Here is a 22,417-nt window from a genome sequence, read left to right on the forward strand (position 1 = left end):
GTTGACAATGTATGCTTACACACAGAACAAGAAAAACCTAATTCCTGTACTTGTTTTATTAGAGAATCAACCTTTAGTTTTGGGGTTTGGTTTGGGTTTTTGGTTGGTTGGGTTTTTTTGTTTGGTTGGTTGGGTTTCAGTTTTTTTGTTTGGTTGTGGTTTTTTTTGGTTTTTTTTTTGGTTTTTTTGGTTGTTTTTTTTTTATTTTTCATAAAAAGATGTCTGAATTTTAATTCCTTGAAAGAACAACCTCCTAGCCTTTTGCACTGGCTTTAAACATAAAATAAACCCAAAACATATAAAGTGACTGATCTTACAAAACTGATGGATGCTGCTGACTGCACCGCCATGTCCTAAAAGGTAAGTTTATACATAAAGGCACACTGGAGAGAGTATTTAGCAGAAGCATTAATGGCAGCATGGCAAATACAAAGTTGAAATTGCTTAAGCAACTTGTTTGTTTGTTTAAAAATGCATGTGTCCATGAGCATGATTCCTGCTGGAACATTCTGGGAAGTTGTGCAGAATGGATTAAGCCCAACATTTGAATTTCAAATGAAAAAAAAAAATCAGTATTTTGAGTGGGCCTTAACTTTATTCAGGAATACTTTAAAGTAAACACTGCATTATTACGTTAACACATCTGGAGCAGAAACTGAAAGACATCAGAAGCTGACCTTGCTTTTATTGACCAAGTTATTTAAAAATATATATACATATACACACACACTCTAAAGAAGGGGGAGAGTGTGATAAAGTAGATTTGTTTCAATAAATATGCTAAACCCCCCATACACAGAGTTGAAACTTGGTTTCTGAAGAAAGCAAATCATACCATTTATACTGCACCTTGCTGGTGGGTATGGGAAAAACATAGACAACACCTGCACTAGCCCTTTTTAGCTCTTCACAGCCTCTCCCTCCACGATGACTCCTGCAGCCACACAAAGCTCTTCAGAGAAATGCAGGGCTGGGCACAGGATAAATATTCCTCAGTGCTGTATTAGTAGCCTTAGGGACTCTTGCTGGCTGCATTTGAGAATCAAAGGTATGAAACAAGTTATGAGCATGCCATGTTGCTGCAACTTTTGACTACTGATTCCTTCCAACCTAGTTGCCCAACTCCATTAACAAGAGAAGCACAGGAGCCCCAGTGTTCAACTCAGCTGCTCTGGTCTCTCAGATTTCTAAGAAGAGATGGAGAAAGCCCTAAAATTCTCCACTAAATTATTCTTCATGATGGAGATGGGCTATATACCCTCCCTGAGCCTTCTATGCTGCTCCCCTTGATCTCTATACTTGCTCCATCCTTCTTCAATATTGGGTTCTCTACTTCTGGACTAAAACCAAAAAAACTCTCTCCAAAATGCTCCCAGAGGAATGTTTTCTCCATCGAAACACATCATTCCTCCATCTCAGCTCAAGACTCCAGCACATCAGTAGAGTACCCCCAGGAAAAGCTGACGTCATGGCTAAATAGTACCACTGACACAGATGTCCCCACCAAGTGAGGCTTACGTATAAAAGCCAGGTCTTCAGTTTGGGATTTCAAGGTCAGTATTGTGGGGGCATGATTTTAAAGCCTAACAAGCAGGCTGTGAAGAAATTATCCAGACTGTGAACAGGATTTTAAGAACTTCAATACACCTACCCTTGCCAAAAACCTGAAAGGATCTCTTTAGGTCAACACATCCAGTCACTGAACAGTCACAGAGGAAGAAGTAAAACAGTTCAATGTTCAAGCTAAAACCTTGTTCAGTACCAATTCCCATGACAATGAAGGTAAGTGTTGAACCTCCGGCTTCACACACGGTATTTGCCACAAGCATTTCACTACACAAGTGCCTGGCACGTTCTTTAACTGAGCACTAAGGCTGACAGATGAAAACTCGTCTCGGCTGAGTGTTTAGTCTTAGAAGGTTCAGAGGTCCTCAAAAGTGATGTCTAAGCAAAAGGTTGCTTGAGATGCTTAAAATGCTTCTGAAGGCGCTACAGTTTCCTGGATGGACACGGCATAGATAAAGCACTTTCATCATTACAGAATCAGCCTAAGGCTGGACCTTCCTGTAGCCATCATACCTCCTATGAAAATACAGGGGAAAACTTTCTCTGAAAACAAAACAAAGACATTTCCACCTCATGAAAAAGAATTCCCTAGAAAAGAATTTCCACCCTAGAAAAAGAATTCACAAAGCACAGTCAGATAAACACAATGCACTAAAAATTCTCTTTGTGTTTCCATCCTGAACTGAAAATTAAGATGGAGTCTGTGGCCACATATTACTCTCTATAGTTGTAATGGAATTTATCTATATTGGCTTTTGCTGTTATAAACCACACTGCTTCTCCAAGAGAGTGCTAGGAGCACAGGACATGAATCTATATGCCATTGTTAGTTATCACAGTCTGTAGCACAACAGCCCTGGCTAATTTTGTAGCAGTGACATAGAAAAAAGGGCCTTCAGAAGTTCAGACAAACATTCAGCATGGAACATGGAAGAAATAAGATGTGCTTTTCCTTGTTCCTATAATGGTGACAAGAGGAGTTAGTGGACCATCTAATCTTTCTTCCTTCATTCTTCCTTCCTCTACCTGTGTTAAAAATTTACCCTTTCATCTGCAATTAATTGATAATTTAGGAAGCTTCTGGTTCTAGAAAAAACAGAGGTGAGCCAACATGTTTCAGATGTGTCGCACCAGCATGTTCTGTGCTTTTACCCTCATTCAGTTATCTGTCTTTGGAGCTGTAGTTGAAGGAAACTCCATTTCTGATGGATCCATTCATAAGTGTTCTAGGATTCTCTCTTTCAATCTTTTCTCTGCTGAAGATAGTGTCCTGATCACTGTCAAACTCTGACTCAGAGACCATCAGACTGGAGTTGTGCTCTGTACTTCTGTGTTTTATACCTGACAATAAAAAAGCAAAACAAACTCATTAGAAAGATTTGACTTTTCAGTAATAACTAACCACCACTGTCCCTGCTGTGATATGAAAAGTAAGTGAAAACCTTCTCTGCAGTGTAATGTAACAGCATGCACCACTGCCACTACCAATATAAAAACTGGCCTAAGAACTATCACATACTGTCGGGCAGATACTCTTCCGACTTCACTACAGGCCTATCAGTTTATGGCTCTGAAATCTGAATATATGCATTTAAATTTGAAACAATTAGATTATCTTAGTACATACCTAATGTACTTTTAATAGCTTAAATCTGGAAATTAGTCTGTCTACTCAAGTGTCTTATTAACACAAGTGGGAATGAAAGGTCATGGTTTCTACAGAAATGTTATCTCTGTCTTTCTAGGAAAGCAATTTCTCAGGATGATTTTAATTCCTTGGATTCCAACACTTCCCCTGCTAAAAACTGGAATTTAAGGAAATCAAAATATATGTGAATAGCAGCTGAAGTCTACTGAGGTTTAACAGGGCACTTATAAGTCGGGAAGGAACTGCTGGGTAGCAATAAAAACAGCTCCAAATTAAAGCATGTGCAGAGGAGAAAAGGTTACATAGAGAATGTCTGTGGGACAATAAAATGTTCTAAATTAAGATTAACTAAGAAGCTCAGAGCAGTGGCTGAGCCCAAGGCTTCATACAAGAAATGAAGCAATTCCCCTCTAGCCACTCCATTGTCTGACTCTGCCATTTCCAAACTTTCAGGCCAGCTTCTGACTACAGCTGTCAATTCAGACACATTGACTGTACGCTCGGTGGATGAGTTCACAGCTTACCATATAGCACTTACCGTATTTGGGTCGTAGTTCCATTCTCTCCTGCTCATCTATGTTATCTAGGATGGTATATTTTGTTTTCCTTCTTATCTTTGTCCTCTTTCTGCTAGAAAGGAAGTTACCACAAAGACATGTAATTCTCATGTACACACATAAATCTGGTCCTTTTCATACACATAGCTATATACCCTGATATACACAGTGTCATTGTACTTTCTCACCTCCACTTTAAAATAGTTGTTCCAGTTTATACCTGCATAAAGCAACTGTACAATCTGGACAAGACAGCATAGTTTATTTTCTCTCTGATATACAAAGATGAAGAAAGTAAGACAAATTCATTTGCTTTCCTAGGCCACAGGGGTTCAGTTTGTTCAATTTCAACATAGTTACGACAGACAAGGCAGACATATATTCATTTGCCCTACAGTTCACAGTGAAGCCACTTTACTGCTCAGCCAACATTACAGCAACAGCCAGCCACTTGGCCTCCCCTCTATGGTCTTCTAAAAAAAAAAAAAGAATTCATTTGGCAACTCAAAGTCTTTAAAACCTCCAAAACTCCAGTCAAATCTTAGGACTACAGTGTACTTTTCCCTGTAGTTTCCCCAAAGCAAAGGGAATCTCTTGCCATTCTGTCCTGTGCAGCATTTCCTTCCCCTTTTTCACATGGATCTGTATCAACCAGCCCTCACTCTCTGGCACAAGCCACATGAGGACAAAGGACAGAAGCAGCTGAACTAATAAAGAATCCCTTTATCATCAAATCTACACAAGCCTGTGAGGCTCCACACTGTGGGGGTGGAGTGGGACACACTTTACTATCTAAAGTTTTCTACTAACAGCACTGTTCCTTCAACCACAAAAAGAAATCGGCATCAAATCCCACACATCCTTTATATACTGCAAAAAGTTGAAAATATGGAAAGAGTTTGACAGCGTTTTATTTTTACTAACACCTGAACAAGCTATCTATTTGCTGAGCCATTTGGGCTGCAGCAGAAACACTTGTTCTAGTGACAGAACTTGCAGGGGCCTGTCACTTGAAAGAGAATTTCTTATCAGCTCACCAGGAAAGACTGGAGGGAGGGCAGAAAGGGAAACAACATACAGTAGTAGATAGAACTGTTTAAGGAAAAGAGGAAGCAAGATGTCTGCATAACTGAGATCACTGGAGTACTCCTTGCCTGTTAGCCACATGCAGCCCACCTACCCACCCTTCCTGTCCAGGGGAAACACAAGACTGGGAGCAGATCCTTTCCCATGGCCTAGAACATTCCATTATCACTGAGTGACCTTCAGGGTGTGCCTCTTTTTTGTTAGCATAGAGTACCTGGAGGACTTGGAAACTGTGAAGATTTGTAGTATGCTCTCAGCATTTTGACATTAATTATCACTTCATACGAATGATACTGCAACATTAGCTTTTTGGGTTTTTTTAATGTAGAGAAGCACAGAGACACAAATGGATACTCTTTTTTTCAACAAAAGTGTGTCTCTACAGAAACAGCTACAGGAAGCCCCTCACATGTCTGAAAAGAATTCAGTGGTTTAGTGCTAAGGACTGGACTAAAATATGGCAGTTTTTGCATATACCCCATCAAAAAGAAACACAAATCATGTACCTCTTGCAGCAGCAGATGCAGAACCAGGCAAGCCCTACCATGACCACAATCAAAATAAAAACAGATACAGTCACATAGAGTATACTCCACTCTGAAAAAAGAAACACAACAGTGCTTTGTAAAGTCATTTATAATTTCTAATACAAACCCTATTAAAATAACCAATTCTGAGAAATGGGGAGTGCCAACAGGAAGTTAGGAGAACTCAGCACATTCATATTCTCAGAAGAATTCCTAAAAACTCTTAAGCTTTAAGACTGAAAGTGCATGTTAGAAAATTTTCTTCCACTCTAATACCTTTTACTGTCCCAAGATTTCTGAAGTCTATGTGAGAACTGAAAGTCCTGCAAAGGGGCAAGGTTACCACCTCAGTTATCATTCTCTAACTGAAATAAACATAGGTGTACTCTAGGTCTGGCTTTAAAAGAGCAGTAGTGCTTTAAAAAAGCAGTTGAATAGAGATAGATCTTTCTACCTGCATACTTACATTTATAAATCCAGGAAAAGAGAAGGATACAGAGATGTGCAATAATGTGAACTCCAACATGTGTATGCTCACTATTTTCAGTGTTACTATTATACTATGGAATAGCACAGCAGGGCTGCAGTAGGTCCTAGCCTCAGGCTTAAAACCTACCACCCTCTTTGGGTTGTCATTAAGTCTTTGTTTACTACATAGCCCATGGTTACTTAATGGCTTGTACTAAGCTCCTTATAAGCGTTTATAGATTTACTCGAAGACTAGTGCATTGCTCAGCAAATGTCTCCAAGCCTGCACAGTACTTAGAGAGTTGAGCTTTATTTCAACTTAAGTAGAAGACAAATTAAATTTTAATTTAATTATTAGTTTTTTGAAATAGAGAATTTAAGCTGATAAATTAGATGTGCCATAGAATATAGACAGGATGATGCTGGTAAACCTAAATTACATCTCCTAGATGCAACAGGCAAACTGAAAGAAACAGTGGAATTAATCATGCTAAGAAACTGAGGTTCTAAAGGTGACAATATTGGTCAGTCCAGAACACTGATGTCTTCTTTGCTTAGATCAGATCACACTTCTGGCACAGAAGCATCAACCACCCACTCAGAGAATCTAAGTTGCTGTCTCTTTTACAGCTTTGCAACACTCCTACTCAAAAGCTTTCCAGTGCCCATGTTATTCAACAATCCCTCCAACTGGCCCCAAATTGTTGCAAAATTTCTCTCCCGTGAGAAAATTTTCACATATTTTTCATCTTTTTAAAATTTAAACTTTTAAAATATTTTAAATACAGGCTACTACTGCCAAGACATTGTAATTTCAGGAAATTATTCAAATTTCTTTCTACAGAAATGTACTGCTGGGCTGGAAAACAGACATCATTTTAGTCCTCCCTCAACATCTACCTCCTAAGTATTCCCCATTCTGAGAGCAAATAATCAACAGTCGCAAGACTACAGGTTACTCTTAAAATACATTCCACAACACCAAACTCACCACAATTACTCTCTCCATCATTTAGATAACGATGTATCAAGTTTTCCATCCACAGCTGGTAGCAAATGCAGCGCTTTGTTATGGGGTCACAGTGCCCATGTCCAGAGCATTTCAAAAGACAGGCTACAAACAAAACCAAACGTGGGTCACTTGTGTAAACGGACAACTTGTCATGCATCCTTTTCGGGCAAAAGCAGCAATTCATTATAAGAAACCCTAGTGGCCTATCTATATTGAAAATATTAGGAGACTAGGTTATAACACAGCAGTCACCCGATCATTCTGCCTGATGCTTGCAGACAAGAACAAGTTAGGTTACCAGCCTATTTACTGAACACTATAAGCTCCGAAGGAACCAGAGACATGAAACATATCTATATTATGGCTATATAGAATTTTGCCCATCTTCCAAGAAAAGATGTTATGTAAGGTATCCTTATCCTCATTCTCCAGGCCTTCCTGATGCAGACCAGATTAAGATGTACTTTTGCCTGCTGTCACAGATGATGTCTTTTAAAAGAACACAAGTAACTGGCACCAGTTTTCCACAAATCATGAAACATTTTAAGTATTGTCTTCAACATTATCTTTTGGAAAGCTACACCCAAGCCCAGACACCAGATGGCAGACAGAAGGCCTTCATGCACTGTTTCCAGGCACTGTGTTAGCCAAATGCATGCAGAGTTCCAAGATGAGCAAGCACGGTACAAAACACACCAGCCGTGTCAACTCGCAGGACTTTAAAGAGCAGGAAGTCAGCCTTCTGTTTCAAGAGCTGCACGTGCAGAGTTCTTGAGACATCTGATGCCTTGATCACCGTGGAAGGATGCCCGTTCTGCACGTAGAACACAACTGCGGTGCTGCAGAAAGAAGGTCATGACTGCTGTCAAAGATCACTTTTGTCAGGCATTCAGTAATAAAAGTATAAAGGCATATATAGCCTTTAGTTTTGTTTGTTTCTGGAAAGCAAATGTCACCACTGATAAAGATTTGGGAATTCTGTCCATGGATCAGTCAACTCCATTCAAATGACACAGACTTCATTCTGAGCTTGGAGCACCAGCAGTTCTCTGGCTTCTCAGTTTCACAGAAGAAATGTGAGGACAACAGCAAATGTAATTCCCTTCTTGGTCCTCCTGACTTCTGCTTTAAGAAGTACATATACATTTGCTTTCTCCACCCTCATGCAGAACCTGTCATAAAGTGCTCTGAAGCAATTTCACTAACTTTAGGAAACCGAATTAAATAGGAGAAAAAGCTCAGAAGCAAGGGATACAGAGATTTCATATGGAAGCCCTCTTCCCCCATCATCCACAATTTACAAGTTGGGTGGCGTTGATCTCATCCTGTATCAGACACTTCAGGGAACATTTTAATTTAAAATGTTGTTATTAAAAATGTCATAGCTATAAATGGTAGATTTTCCAAACTGTGTTTTTAAATTTTAAGAGGCTCCCCTAGAGCTAAATAAACACCAAAATGGGCTTTAAATTGCCAAGTAGTTAACAGGAAGGAATTTAAAGGTAACTCATGTCAACATGAGCTGGGTTCTGTGGGCATGCACAGCCATCTCTAGCTCTCTACAGCAGGTAGAGAGGGTATTTCTACTTCAAAGTAAAATGCCACAGGCAGGAGTACCCACTGGGGAGTTTCCTCTACAAAAAATGGGTTTTCATTACCAGTTACCTGGGAAAATGTTTATAAAATATTAACAATATCAAAACCTTAGAGAAGAAGTAGAAACAAAATGGTTTGATCAAATAGAGCTGGAACCTTATTTTGAAATACAATACTTGCTTCACTGTGAGAAACTCTTTCTGTTTTGCTCTGTCCAGCATTTGGAAAAAATAGCACTGTATGGAACAAAGACACTGAAATATATATCCATGCACTTTCTCTAAAGGAAAAAATAAAAAAATCTATACAGAAAAAGTTTGATTTTTTTTTTTAAACAAAATACTTCAGTTCTAGACCTCCACAGAGCTTATTTCATCGATTTTCTACCGCAGAAGACATTCACCTCTTAAAGTACATTCTGTTGAGAAGTACAGCATTTTTTGTCTTCTTACAAAAGATTATTTTGCAACTAATTATGAGCTGTGAAAGAGGTAAAGAAAATCACAAATCTTTCGGGTACAGGAGGATATCTTTGTACCTTATATCTGAGTAGGCTTGTATCTTCTGAACTTTGATATCTGAATCCAAAACATTCAGCAATACAGCCAGCTGTCTCACCAGAGTGTCCTTCTGCTGTTCACTCAGCTGTCCCACTCCAACCTGCAGAATCAGCTCCACCAGACCATTCCTTTTGGGATCTGACAGAAGAAGAACATATTATTCTTTCAGAGCCTGGCAAATATTTCAGTACCAACTGAAGACAACATGCAGGACTTGAAAGTATTTATTAATACTATATTTTCCTGTATAAGACCTTTATCACTGAAAAGCCAACTCTTTCATGTTCTTAAAAAAGTACTTAGCCTATATTGTCACATTCCCTCTGAAACAAACCAGTCTCATCAATCGAAATAAGAATGCTTCAGGGCGCACTTCAGTTCAGCATTTACATATTTCTGTGCAGAATAGCAACTTCTGCTCCCCTAAATGCTGCCATCTTAAAGTCAGAGGTAAGCATTAGGTGAGTCTAATTACTGAGTTCCCTGCTACTTATTTACTACTGGTTATCACTCAGGGAAAGAGAGCCAAAGGTGAACTTGTATGTCTGAGAATGGCAAATCTGAGAAATATCAGATATGTTTACCCTTGCAAACTGAGGGTTCTGTTAAATAGTACTTGGACTTCTAGAGTGCCTTGCAAAGAAAAGAAACTTCACAGTTATCCAGTGAGAATCATGACCCAATTATTATGACTACATTCAACAATAAAGTGAGGAACAGAAAATCACTGCCCAGGAGTCAGACAAGCAAGAAAACTGAAGCTTCAACTTTCATCATATAGCTATTCATCCTGCATTTGAAAACAAGTCTATAAAACAAGCAATATCAAACCATGAAAAGACAGTTTACGTCTCCCTAACATTCTCTGAGGACTGCTTTTTTCCTTCAGGAGGAAAGAAGAAAAACAGACATAAAGCCACACTTTCAATCATCAAACACACATCTGCAGCATTTGTACCTAGACTTAATGTTTAGCTCCCATCTCTTTCTACTGACCAAACAGATTACAGTCAGAAAAAAAGAAACAAAAACCTACAATGAATGAAGAGGAATAAAAGCCTAATGAAAATATTACTAGAAAGTATAATTTTCATTCATGGATGCTCCCACTAAGGTGATTGTAGCAGTTAAGAATCCTGACATGTCAACTTCTAACACACTCAGGCCTATTCAGAGAACAATAAGGTAGGAAGAGAAAGACCTGTTTGCTTTGAGAGAATCTTGTCAACATCTAAATAAATAAGTGAAAAGGAGAACAAAGATGTGGTATTCACAACGTATCGATGACCTTTTAATTCTCATACCAGGCCGCACTTCAACAGTTGCTGAATCAACATCTGAGTCTCCTTTAGCATCCGTCACTTTCAAGTGGAAAGTATAGGTTCCTTCCACCAGATTAGTTAGCTGCAGTACTGCCTCGTGGTCTGAGCCATGGATCACATCCTGCAAAAAAAAAAGGTACTGGAATAATTACACCCTCAGGGAAAGCTGCAGGTTTGACTATCAAGTCGGCTATCTGGTACGACAGTGTGAGTTCTTGCTTTGACTTTCGGGACAAATGTGACCTACCCATAGTTTATAGCAGAGTAAGGACAGTTTGGAAGTGAAAGTTAATGAGGATGTCTGCACAGTATGGATATTTTCATTAAAAATACCCCAGAAAGAATAGCTGACAATCTGAAGAACTCATTTGCTTGAAAATTCGAGAAAGTTACATTTTTATTTCTCTATTTTATACCACTATCCTTAGTTCTGCTTTCTTAACTCTTAATTTCCTTTCCTCCGAGTTCATGTATTTTCAACTATCAACTCTGCCAGCTGTATTTAAGCTAACCCTCTTCAATTATTACATACTCATGTGAATTGCCTCTAGAAGCTTTGTTTGGATTTTGCTGTTTCTCCTCTCTCAGCACTTGCTGGTTTTTCAGTATCTTCCTGAGTGCAAAGATCTGTCCACAACACTTTGTGAGATAGGGAAAACAAATTATCCGAGGTTTAGTAGGACATATAAATTTCAGTTTATCATGAGGTATTTCTGCTTTCTGCCTCACTCAGAGAGCAGACTCCTCTGCCCCAATGACCCAGGCTATTCACCATAGTCTGCCAAGCAAGGTATCTACACATCTAGCATCAAATACCATTTTTATCTTAAACTGCAAGTTTTACCTCATCTGGTATCAGACATGATCCCTTAGTCTTTATCAGTAGTTCTTGTTCTCTCAGATCCTTACTCCTCTGGAACAGCTGGATTTCAGATGATTTTTCTCTCTAACACATTAGCTTGATACTATCAGCAATTACTCTGAGACACAGCTTTATTCTTCTGTCTCAAGTCTTTCCCAACTAAGTCCACATTGCTGCAGTGCTCTTCCTTAGCTATCATATTCTCTAGCTGTACTGAAAATATCACAACCCCCTTGAACTACAGCATTACAGAGAGCAGGGGAGACAAACCAGAACACCATACATCACAGCATCTTATGAGTCACACCTGCTCTCCTGGCTGCAATGACATTACATGAATAACAAAAGCAGAATTTGACTCATTACAACCCTCAAGAAACTCACCCCAGCTGCTGGGCTTTGACCGTCCCGAATCCACAAATATGACACAATCCCCTGGTCATCAGCAGATCTTGAGCCATCCAAGGTAACAGAGTTATTTGGAAGCACGAGAACATGTTTCCCACCAGCGTGCGCCCGAGGTGGACTGTTGTTTTCTAGCCACAAAAATAGTGGAGGATAAGGATTTGCTTTCAAGACATGAGAAATGTGACCTGTCATTGCCAATATACCCACACTCCAATTCTTTACCTGATAATTACAGACAATAACAACACGACCTCATGTTAAAGCTACAGGGAAAGGATGAGTGGGTATACAAAATTTGGCTTCAGAATTATTACAGTCTAACAAAAGCAGAGCTGCACCATGAGGAGAAATATCTTTTTCAAAAAGAATTGTGGGATATTCTATTTAGAGTCTCACAATAACTTAAGCATCAGATCTTCTCAGTCAAGCAAAAAAATTTTCTACCTACTTAGAAACAAGGCCCAGCATGAGGTCACCATGCTGGGATATTTCCATCTGGAGAATCACTTATTACCTAGTAGAAGCTTGTGCAAGAACTTATATCTTCATAATGCCTGTATTTAGGCAATCAGGAAATTTAAGGGTAAATCTAGTTCTCACTGCTTACCACTAGCAGTGAGATTAAGGCACACATTGAGCGCATGGCAAAAAAAAAAGCCAGAGAAACGGAAACATGCTCTCTTTCCAGAAACCAGACATCACTGACTTTTCTTTAGAACACAACTGATAAGAGAGAGATCCAGCAACCTGTGGGGCTGAGTGAAATACCTCACTGGACATAATTAGTTGGAGATAAATAATTCAATATTGGGCACATCTCAAGGGCCTTGGCTATAACTCTATTCTTTAGAACAGCAGAGAGTTTTCTGTGATACAAGGGATTTGTCTCTTTCAAATAAAAGCAGTTGACTAAACTTGGTTATTGGAAAACTAAGTCTTTTTAATACTGAACCTGTGACTGTAGACAAAACATACTGTGGCTACACTTCACACCACAAGTGAGACCATAAAACACATTTGGGCAGAGCTGTTGCCACGTATTTCTAATTAAACACCTAAATGAAACTCTGAAATGGTTCAAGCAATGATGCATATGGGTAAAACAAAGTCCAGCTTCTTCTTGAAGAGGCACAAAGGTCAGGGCAATCCCAAGCTCAAGTGCAAGTTGGGCGGAGAATGGACTGAGAGCAGCTCTGAGGAGAAAGACTTGGGGGTGTTGGCTGACAAGAAGTTCAAAATGATCCAGCAGTGTCCACTTGCAGCCAAGAAAGTCAATCATATCCTGGGCTATTGCTGAAGTGAGCACAACCCTGGAAGTGTTCAAGGCCAGGCTGAACAGGGCTTTGAGCAACCTGGTCTCATGGAAGGCATCCCAGCCCACAGCAAGGTGGTTGGGACTAGATGATCTTTATGGTCCCTTCCAACGCAAAATAGTCTATGATTCTATCATTATCCTAAAGCCTCTTCCACCGCATGCATGTTGGGGAAAAAAACACAAAACAAACACACAAAGACCCCAAATCACCGAAACCCCACACCATAGCAGCTGTTTTCCTCTCTATAAAAAAAAAAAAAAAAATAAAACAACAAAGCAAAAAACAGGTCTCTTAATACTAAATTTTTAAGTGGAGATAGGTTCACTGAGATGTCGCTTCTTGGAGGTTACTGAAAATCCACAGTAAAACTGCTTTTCTGCTCAAAGCTTAACTTCAAAAATAAAATAAAAATGTATCTTCTTAGTGATGTAAACATATCACTGTCAACAATATTAATTTGGAACATTTTTATTACAACTAATTTTGCATATATTGAACTTTAAAATATCTTGCAGCAAACAAAATTAATTCTGCCAGTCACTTACAATACTACTTTATTACAAAACAGCAGACAAGTCTTACTGAACACCCTCGAAATACGACAACAAATACATTATAACTTTCTGTTCTGATTTCCTTTACATTCTGTCAGCAATTGCATTAACTGGCAAGCTGCCCACCATATCCTAAGACACAGCAACAAGGCTTCCCTGCCTTCGAGGCTTACCTTCCGTCACAGTTATTGACACCACAGATGCACTGCTTAAGCCCTGTTGGTCTTTCACAGTCAGCCTGAAGCGATAGGTACCAACTTGAAGACCAGTCACAGTTGCTATTGCTTTGTCATCATTTTCCATCTGTACAGAGCTTGGTCCACTGAAACAAAACATGTCAGAAAAATAATCCTGCATAGCCAGCCAAACCATTTGTTCAGCAGCACTGCTCATGCCATTTGCTTTTATTTTATAGCACTGATGGCTAAAGAACTATATGAGACACTAGTTTAGTTTAGAGAATGCTTAAATGCATTTTTTCGAGGCATTCAAAGCACGCAAGCACCACATACCCAGTTATAAAAAGAGCAGAAAATGCACCCCAAAAGTTCAATCTCACCACTACACTATTCCATGGGAGCATGCAGATGATATTGCTCTAAGAGCCACTCACAATATGTACTGGCTGCCAGCAGACCTCTTCCTGTATGAGGTATGATGCTTGCATGAGCTAATAGCTTGTCCTTTTATTAAGGATCAGTTAGATTTGCACATAAATATACAAACTTTTGTAGAACATTTTCAATCATCACTCAAGACTGCTTTAGTCAGTCATTATTGAAAGTTCAGGATAAAGTGACTGTCAATTTACTTTATTATCCAATAAACAAGTAACTGAGAAACTCTTGTTCATCTAAGCACTAATGGGAAAACTTCGTATATTACAGGGGGGTACCCAAGCCTGCTACTTTCTTTTTAAACAGGAGACACAGAAATTCCTGTCATTTTTTCTTAATTTTATAAAAGTAGGCCTCAAAATGACACATTGCAAAACATACACAGAGGTTGCCTAAGCTTTTCAAGTTGAACTTAAAATTACTATTTCTTACCCTATTACCACCCAAGTGGGAAGGTCCTGAAAGCAATTCCCAAACAGTGCATCACCCAACACAATTGCATAAGAGACTCTAAACACTTTCACTTTGTTCTCTATTTTATTGGAGATTAGTAAAATCTCTAGATACCTGATATTTTCCCAATGATAGAAGACAATGCCTTGGTCATCTTGGCTTTTGCTTCCATCCAGTGTAGCACTTTCTACTGGGAAGGTCAATTCTTTGTCAGGGCCAGCCACTGCTACTGGAGGACTGTTATTTTCTGCAAAATAATATTTAGTGTATGACATTTACTATGTAGTCACTGGCAAGCCTTTCCAATCAGAGGGAAGATTTTACACAGAATATTTTATTAAAGAATTGATATATTGGCTCTAAAGGCACAAATCACAAGTATAACATGCACGAGCCAGCAGGTAGGAGAGATCAGCTCTGCAACAAGCCAAATACCACAGCAAATACTTCCCCTTTGCACTGCAGGCACAGTCACACTCCCAAAAATTTTGCTGCATGATCAATGCATTATATGAAATGCTATATAACAGGACTGGTGGGGTATTCTCATGGTCCTACTGCTCCATCTCTTTCAAAACCTCTCACTTGGTTCTTTGCCCTCAAAGAAGATACTGACCTGTGTTTTCTGCTGCTCAAGGTCAGCACAACACCACCAACGTAATGCCAGTTCAGACCCTTTGAGGATTTAGTGCAAAAACATGTAACCTGTTATTCTGTTTTCAGCCTCTGCTTTTGTGGCATGGTAAAACTGGCACTGCTGCCACTTTCCTGGGTATTTATTTGCCCTTAGGCCTGACTTCAGCAATAGCATCTTTCTAGCTCCACACTATAGCAGGTCTTAAAGGCACCACCACACACTGTACTTCCAATTTACGTTCTTGATTTCTGCAGTAAATGCCCACTGTAAAGCTGTGCCGGAAGGGGTCATCTACAAAAAAGATATTTATTAAGCAACAACAGGAAGATAAAACATTGCCCCGTGGTGCAATGTGAAACCTTCACATTGGCAGAAAAGAACACTTTGGATGTAGTAGGCAAACATGTTACAAAAAGAAAAGGTATTAAAAAAAAAAAAATCTCATGAGGCCTGGACCATTTGGGCTCATTCATCTCTTGGCTCCCAAAACTAAACAAGCATTTGAAAGATACAGCTTTTGAAAAGTCCTTGCTTGACACTTTTCCTTAGAAAACACAATGTAATTCTGGTGAGAATTCAAATCACACAAGGACTCTTGCACAAGAACTGCACAACAATAAGAAAACTGAGCAAAGCACTGATTGATACTCTGAACAGTTGTGGTGGTTTGAGCCCCCCCCCCTCCTGGAGGGGGGCTGGAAGTGGTTGGTCCCAGGTGAGTTTCCGATGTGGGACCAATCGGAGCTCTTTTTCGCCCCTGTGAAATTAGGATATTACAACAGCCAGAAGGAAGTTGTTGGCAGTGTGAGAGAGATTCGGAGCCATGAGGTGAGAGGAGAGAGGCCTTCGGGCCCCTTGCAGGGGGCCAGGCCCGCTCTCCCCCCCGGCCAGGCTGCAGGGAGCCCAGGACAGTACTGAAACTGAACCGGCCAAAGGCTGTGGGGCCAAAGGCTAGGGGGCTTTTCCCCCAACTGCCCAGGAGAGGCAGTGGCGTGGACTTGAGAGGCCAGCCAGGGGGTTGGAGCTAGCCCTCCCCACCCCAGCAGGCAGGTGAGGCATTAGAGCTGAGCCAGAGATGGGCCGAGGGGTGGTTTGGAGCCAGAGAAGCAGCTGCGATCATACAGAGATGGAAAAATTCCAGGCAGAGGAGAGAGACTGACGCAGTCTCACTGCTACCTTCTCCCCCCCTATAATGACGGGGGAGGTAGCGACCTTGAGCTGAGACTGAAGCAATGAGAGACGGGCCGAGGGGCTCGGAGGAGGCTCTACACGAAGTTTGGGTGGGGGCAGCCGAAAACCAAAGGAGGAATGCGGGAGGGAGGAATGCCTCCCTGTGACATGTGGAAGCTGAGCTGATGCAGCAGCTGGAACGGAGAGAAGCCAAACCAAGCAGGCTTTTTCTGGGTAAGGACTTTTGGTGAAAACTATTTGGGGTATAAAAAACTGAGCAAGACCCAGAAACCCTGCAACCTGGAGAGGAAAGAGTGAACATCTTACTCTCTGGGAGAAACTTTCATGAACCAGGGAGAAAGGACTCAAAGCTGATTCCCTGGACCTCGTGATGAAGACCTGGTAAAGCAAATGTTCCTTTGCAGTCCAGGAAGAGACCTCAGCAGAAGCCGAGGAGCTGGTGGGGGTGCAAAAGACCCCTTCCCCAATACCCCAATGAGAGAGACTTTAGCTATCGCCCTGAAGGTTTTTCTTCTGAAATGATGTGGGAGGACCCCCAGGGGCGGTAGAGATTGTATTAGTACTGTGTATTTATTTGCTTTTTAGTTTCTATAATATTTATTGTGTTAGTAATAAACTTTTATATAATTTCCCCGTGCTGAGTTGTGCCTCTCTGAAACCTTCTCTCTCTTGCATTGAGGCAAATTGTGGGGGAGCTTGGAAATTGGATATTTTTGAGGTCAAACCTCCACAACAGCTTTCAAAACAGATTTTGTAGGACATTAAACCGAAGACCTACAATTTAGCTTTTAGAAGCATTTAAACAGATCTCTGTGCAGGTAGCCTTACACGATCAGGCTGGTGTGAGCCCTCAGGATCACCACCTGGACTTTTATAATTCTACACTTGTTTTAACTGTCTGCTTTGACAGAAAACAGAGGTGGAAGAGTCCTTGATGCAGGGATAGCAGGCATCCCTGCAGTGTGAGGACATAAGGCACTGGAAAATAGTGCTAAGGCATTGGGCTGGCTCACCCCAGAGGTGCCTGCAGGTGACTTACCAGGCTGCACGATGAGTGTGACCTCAGCCGTGGACCGCTGCCTCGCAGAGTCTGTGACAGTCAGCTGAAACGTGTAATCTCCTTCCTGCATTGCAGATAACTGGAGGTACGGCGTCCGCACTCCCTTCACAGCATTTGTGAAGACAGAGCATGAGATAAAACAGGAGTGTTCATGGATAATGAAAGGTCTTACAGAGCAAATGTGAGGGAAAAAAATGTTTTAATTCATAAATACGGTGTTTGAGCAACACTTTGAGCACCTTGCAGACAAAGAGGAGGCTTAAAATTTGGTGCACAGATGGATGTAATGTGCTCATGATTGCAACTGTCCCTACCAAATCCAGAGAAATAACTACAGACAATAAATCCTACTTTCTCCTGCTGGTACAATTATTGCATTATTTCTGAACAACAATAATTCTCAATCAGGAAATTAAACACTAATGAAAATTCCTATAGCTCATTACATTTCCTTAGGGATATTTTGAAAACAAACATCATGACATTTGTTAATATTTATAAAGATTGTTAAACACAAAATCAGAATTGAACCCAGAAAGACAGGCTTATGAGGAAAAAAACATATCAAACAAGATAAATCTGTCCTGAGTTTACTCTTTGAGAAGTATTAGCTGATATCTATATAAGCTCATAAAATGACTGGGCCCAGCTATAGGTCTTTTTTTCTAATAAAATGAACATTCGTGGCATCTCTCACATGGGGAATAACAAATCACAATGCAATTACGTTTGGGGGGTTTTTTGGACAAAGATGATAATGAGAACTAAGGGACTTGATAAACTATTAACTAATCAGCATTTTAACAATGGATACCACATCAGAGACCAGCATCCTCTGGAACAGGTCCAGAGAAGGGCCATGAAGATAGATCAGGGGGCTGGAGCACCTCTCCTATGAAAACAGGCTGGAAGAGTTGGGGTTGTTCAGCCTGGAGAAGAGACCTTATAGCACCTTCCAGTACTTAAAGGGGGCTTAAAAAAAGGAGTGAGAGGGACTTTTTATATAGGCAGATAGTGACAGGACAAGAGGGAATGGCTTCAAACTGAAAGAAGGCAGGCTTAGCTTAGATATTTGAAGAAATTATTTACTCAGTGTGGTGAAGCACTGGTGCCCAGAGAAGCTGTGGATGTCCCATCCCTGGGAAGTGTTCAAGGCCAGGTTGGATGGGGCTTTGAGCAACCTGATCTAGTGGAAGGTATCCCTGTCCATGGCAGCAAGTTTGGAACTAGATGATCTTCAAGGTCCCTTACAACCCAAACCATTCTACGACTCTATGATCCTCAGCTTTAGGCACATGAAAAAGATTACTAGTCTGTTGAAAAGAAACTGTAACATGCACTTGCATTTCCACATTAAATACCCAATGAATCCACTGGATATCTGAAGCAGTCATTCCCTTCTTTCAGGAAGGTCGTTTTAAGGTTGAACAGCTCTCAAAAACTGTAAGTTCAGCTTCCATGGATGCTTTAGGAAAGATTTTTCTTGGTGAATGAACAGAAATAAGCCATAATGCTGCAAGTCCTTCCTTAATTCTGTAATTGTCTCTACAGTATAGGCTTGCATCGATATTATTCCTTTTCTAAACAGATCTACAAAGTAATCTCTTCCCAGTTCTGAAGGCCTAAAGCATTTGCCAACATAGCAGAAATCATGTCTCCCATAAAAAATGGCTTCTCAGTTTCAGTTGGCTTCATTACATTACATTAATTACCTCAACTGCCTACAGAGCTGTAAGAATCTCCAACTTACTGAGTGCAAGTCCACTAAAAAATTTATTAGCTTTTCTCAGATTAAAAAAACCCACAACAAACCAAACCAAAAAAAAAAAAAACAACCAGAAAAACCCCAGCCATGAAAATAAGGGAATAAATTCCATAAACCCTCAATAGAAATCCATGTTTTAGTGAGCATAAAAACCCATCACAGAGCATGGCTACATAACACTGCCAAAAGGTCTTGTCATCTTTCATGTCAATTCAGAAGATCAGGTTTCCATTTGAGTTCTACTCTCTCCAGGAGGAAGCATTGCAAGAAAACTCTGACTACCCCCACATTCTCTCCTAACCAGTTTTCAGTATGCCCAGCACATCAGAAGATGGGAACCTGTGAAGCAGGTTCAAGAACAAACAGTGTGAACTTCATGTATTTTCAAACCACCAGGGAACAAATAACACCTTGGTTGGACCTAAGGAATGAAAACAATTATGATCAGGAATTAAAAGTAGTATCTAAAATAAGAGCTGAATACATCTAAGAGGACAACAACAACAACAAAAAGAGTAACATCATTCTAGATATTTCAGTGCTTCTGAGCAGTTACTCAGGTATGTGTTTGCTCATGTTAGAGGCAAAGATAAAAGAGCTTTCTAATCCTATGCAAAGAGAAATTGACATACCTGCATTGCTACAACCTTGCCTTTGCTTTTGGGACTGAGGGACCACTCATAGCTGACAATTTCATGGTCGTCACTGCTTTGGTTTCCATTTAGCGTGATGAAGTTCTGGGGCAAGGTGACTGCCTGATTAGGTCCTGCATTAGCAATAGGTGGGTAATCCACTGGTCTGTTGACAGTCAGAAAAGCAATGGTGGAGTTGGCTGCTCCATCTGAATCAATCACTGTGAGTCTATAATAGAAAACCAGTATCTGTTAAGATGGACTTCTGCCAAGATCTAAATTCAAAGACTTATTTTTTCTGGTAGTTTTTCAAACACTACATAAACCAGAGACATTGATTAGATGATACAAACTTCTCCTTCAGACACACTCACTCCTCAACTAAGATAGGAAAGATTCAGAAAACTGTTTACAAACAGAGCTTTCAACATTTGGGGGAAAAAAAAAAGCCTAGCTATTCTGGATCCCAGATGAAACCCTCTGCCTGCAGTCAATGGCAGCTTCACCAATTTCAAACAGATTTCACTGCAAACTCTTTTAAAAATGTACTCAGTAAAAACCAGGGATTTCATTCATCAGCCATAGTGAAAGAGTCCCTGTCAACATCTATAACTAGAACTGCTTTGGATTTTCAAAAGCTCTACTTATAGCACAGCAGTAGATCCTAACTTATTATTTCTTCGTGGCACACTATTACTAACTTTAATAGAGCTTAATATCAATGTCAAGTCACAAAACTAAAAAGTACAGGGTTTAAAAAAATCCAGACATTACTGCCTCTCAGAAACACAAAACCAAATCATCTTAAAATGAGACTGTTGCAGACACTTGAAGGGGATGAAACCTGCCCTCCACAGTGCGGTAACTGACTAATCTCTAATCCTCCTCTGTTGTGAAAACTGCAGACAGCTGACCACATGGAAGGGAACCTGGGTGGGAACAAAACTAGTGCTCATTAGTTCTGTCATTAGGGAACACATACTTTTTGCAATGGGTGCACATCCATGCATATCAAGAGAACTGGATTTTATTGACCAGCTAATTTCTTGTGAACTAGAACATACTGCTCTAGTCAGCCTCCCTCCAGGGTGCAGAGATATAACAATTAATTTCTTAATTCCTTAGGTTTGGAACACACTTAAAAGTATTACTTGCAAGAAAGCTCTTTTTTAATATGGAAAAAAATTCACACTAATTTCTGCTACTGTACAATATGGAATAATTCCAGTAAAGAACACAGAATGAAAGTAGAAGCTATAGAACTTTTGGTGAAGCTTATGCAAACCACCACATTTAACATATACGTATGATGGCTTCGACATTCTGCTGATGCTTCACTGATATACAATGTACTGACTGGTAGCCAAAGAACACAAGCTGGGTAAGTGGGAAGTCTGCCTCTGTGAAGACTAGGCTTTCAGTTAAAAGTTCAGAAAAGGGACTTTGATTTTCATTAAGCACCCCAAACCACAAACATTGCTTCCATTGTCTGGACAAAACCCAGCTTCAGCAGTGCATAAATAGAGGAAACAAGTAGCAGAGCAAAGGCTTTTATGAAGAACAGAATGAGTCTCAGTAAAATCAGCACATAACAATGTCTTGTGAGGATCAGTCTGCCAATATTATTCTGTCTGCCACCACCCTTCAGGGGATGACTTTGACACCCTGACTGCATAATTTCATCTCAGGGCACTAGCTATCTTCTAAGCTGGGGAAAAAAGTAATAAAAAGAGTTTTGTCACAGTTGCTGAAAGTGGGAGGTATTTAATTTACATAACTTTGTGCTAAAAAGTATCACTGTGCTGGTATCACAAAAAACCACCGCCAAGCACTTTTTAATAAAACTGCTCCCTAAGTCTCTCCTCTGTGCAAAATGAAGGGTAACAGCATGCAGAAGAAAAATGAAGTTTTCTGTTTGAGGAGGTAGATGTAAGCACAAAGGGAAACAAACATTTAGCTGACATCACAGAAATAATTAAAGTCCCAAAGGAAAGCATCTGTGCAGGTACCTGAAAGTGTAGTTTCCAGGAACAAGGTTAGACAAGTGCAAGACAGGTGTGTCAGCAGATGCCTTCTGCTCTCGCAAGGGACCTTTAATTTCTTCCCAGTGGTAACTCACTATCTTCATATCATCTATACTTTCTACATTCATTAAAGAAAAACATATCAGTTTCTTGTAGCAATTGCTGAAATGAATGCTAAAGTCTTTCATGCACTCATCTCTTACTGGTTTTCTACACCTGTCTCTTCAAGTACATTTGAAAAGGCTTCATAAACCACAGATTCCAAGTTACCTTTGGTATAATTTTTTGAAACAATTTTTCATACACATGGATAAAAAAAAAAATTCAGTCTCAGACTGCACATTCCAACTTGTCTACTCTCAGTAACTATGACTATAATTACAACATCTCATCACACCCTATGTGACAGCTCTCTACCAAGGCCCCAGCTGTACTGGCACAGAAGAAGCTGTAAGAGCAGGTGCTGTTTGGATGCAGCAGCCCCTGACACAGTGTTATCTCAATCTCCAAGTGGAAGGCTGCATTTCATAATTTTATTAATTTATTAAAATAATTT

General features: G+C 40.1%; 1 protein-coding gene across 9 annotated transcripts in view; it reads right to left on the reverse strand.

Moving 5' to 3' along the window:
• The window catches only part of KIAA0319 (KIAA0319 ortholog), a 57,534-nt gene that overhangs the window by 3,171 nt on the left and 31,946 nt on the right, over positions 1–22,417 (reverse strand). For 4 of the 9 annotated variants that reach the window (XM_064665912.1, XM_064665894.1, XM_064665904.1 and 1 more), the window contains 13 exons: positions 21,847–21,979; positions 19,838–20,066; positions 17,420–17,543; positions 14,667–14,799; positions 13,656–13,804; positions 11,589–11,740; positions 10,325–10,463; positions 8,999–9,158; positions 7,561–7,703; positions 6,844–6,966; positions 5,364–5,454; positions 3,753–3,844; positions 22–2,907 (listed from right to left, as the gene is read on the reverse strand). In XM_064665912.1, coding sequence (XP_064521982.1) covers positions 2,729–2,907; positions 3,753–3,844; positions 5,364–5,454; positions 6,844–6,966; positions 7,561–7,703; positions 8,999–9,158; positions 10,325–10,463; positions 11,589–11,740; positions 13,656–13,804; positions 14,667–14,799; positions 17,420–17,543; positions 19,838–20,066; positions 21,847–21,979 — 1,847 coding nt within the window. In that variant the 3' untranslated portion in view covers positions 22–2,728. Of the gene's footprint in view, positions 1–21; positions 2,908–3,752; positions 3,845–5,363; positions 5,455–6,843; positions 6,967–7,560; positions 7,704–8,998; positions 9,159–10,324; positions 10,464–11,588; positions 11,741–13,655; positions 13,805–14,666; positions 14,800–17,419; positions 17,544–19,837; positions 20,067–21,846; positions 21,980–22,417 lie in introns of those variants that run through there. The other 5 variants (XM_064665921.1, XM_064665933.1, XM_064665929.1 and 2 more) reach the window with 5 other exon arrangements.

This window comes from Pseudopipra pipra, chromosome 1 (genome assembly GCF_036250125.1).
Source record: "Pseudopipra pipra isolate bDixPip1 chromosome 1, bDixPip1.hap1, whole genome shotgun sequence".
Taxonomy (NCBI): domain Eukaryota; kingdom Metazoa; phylum Chordata; class Aves; order Passeriformes; family Pipridae; genus Pseudopipra; species Pseudopipra pipra.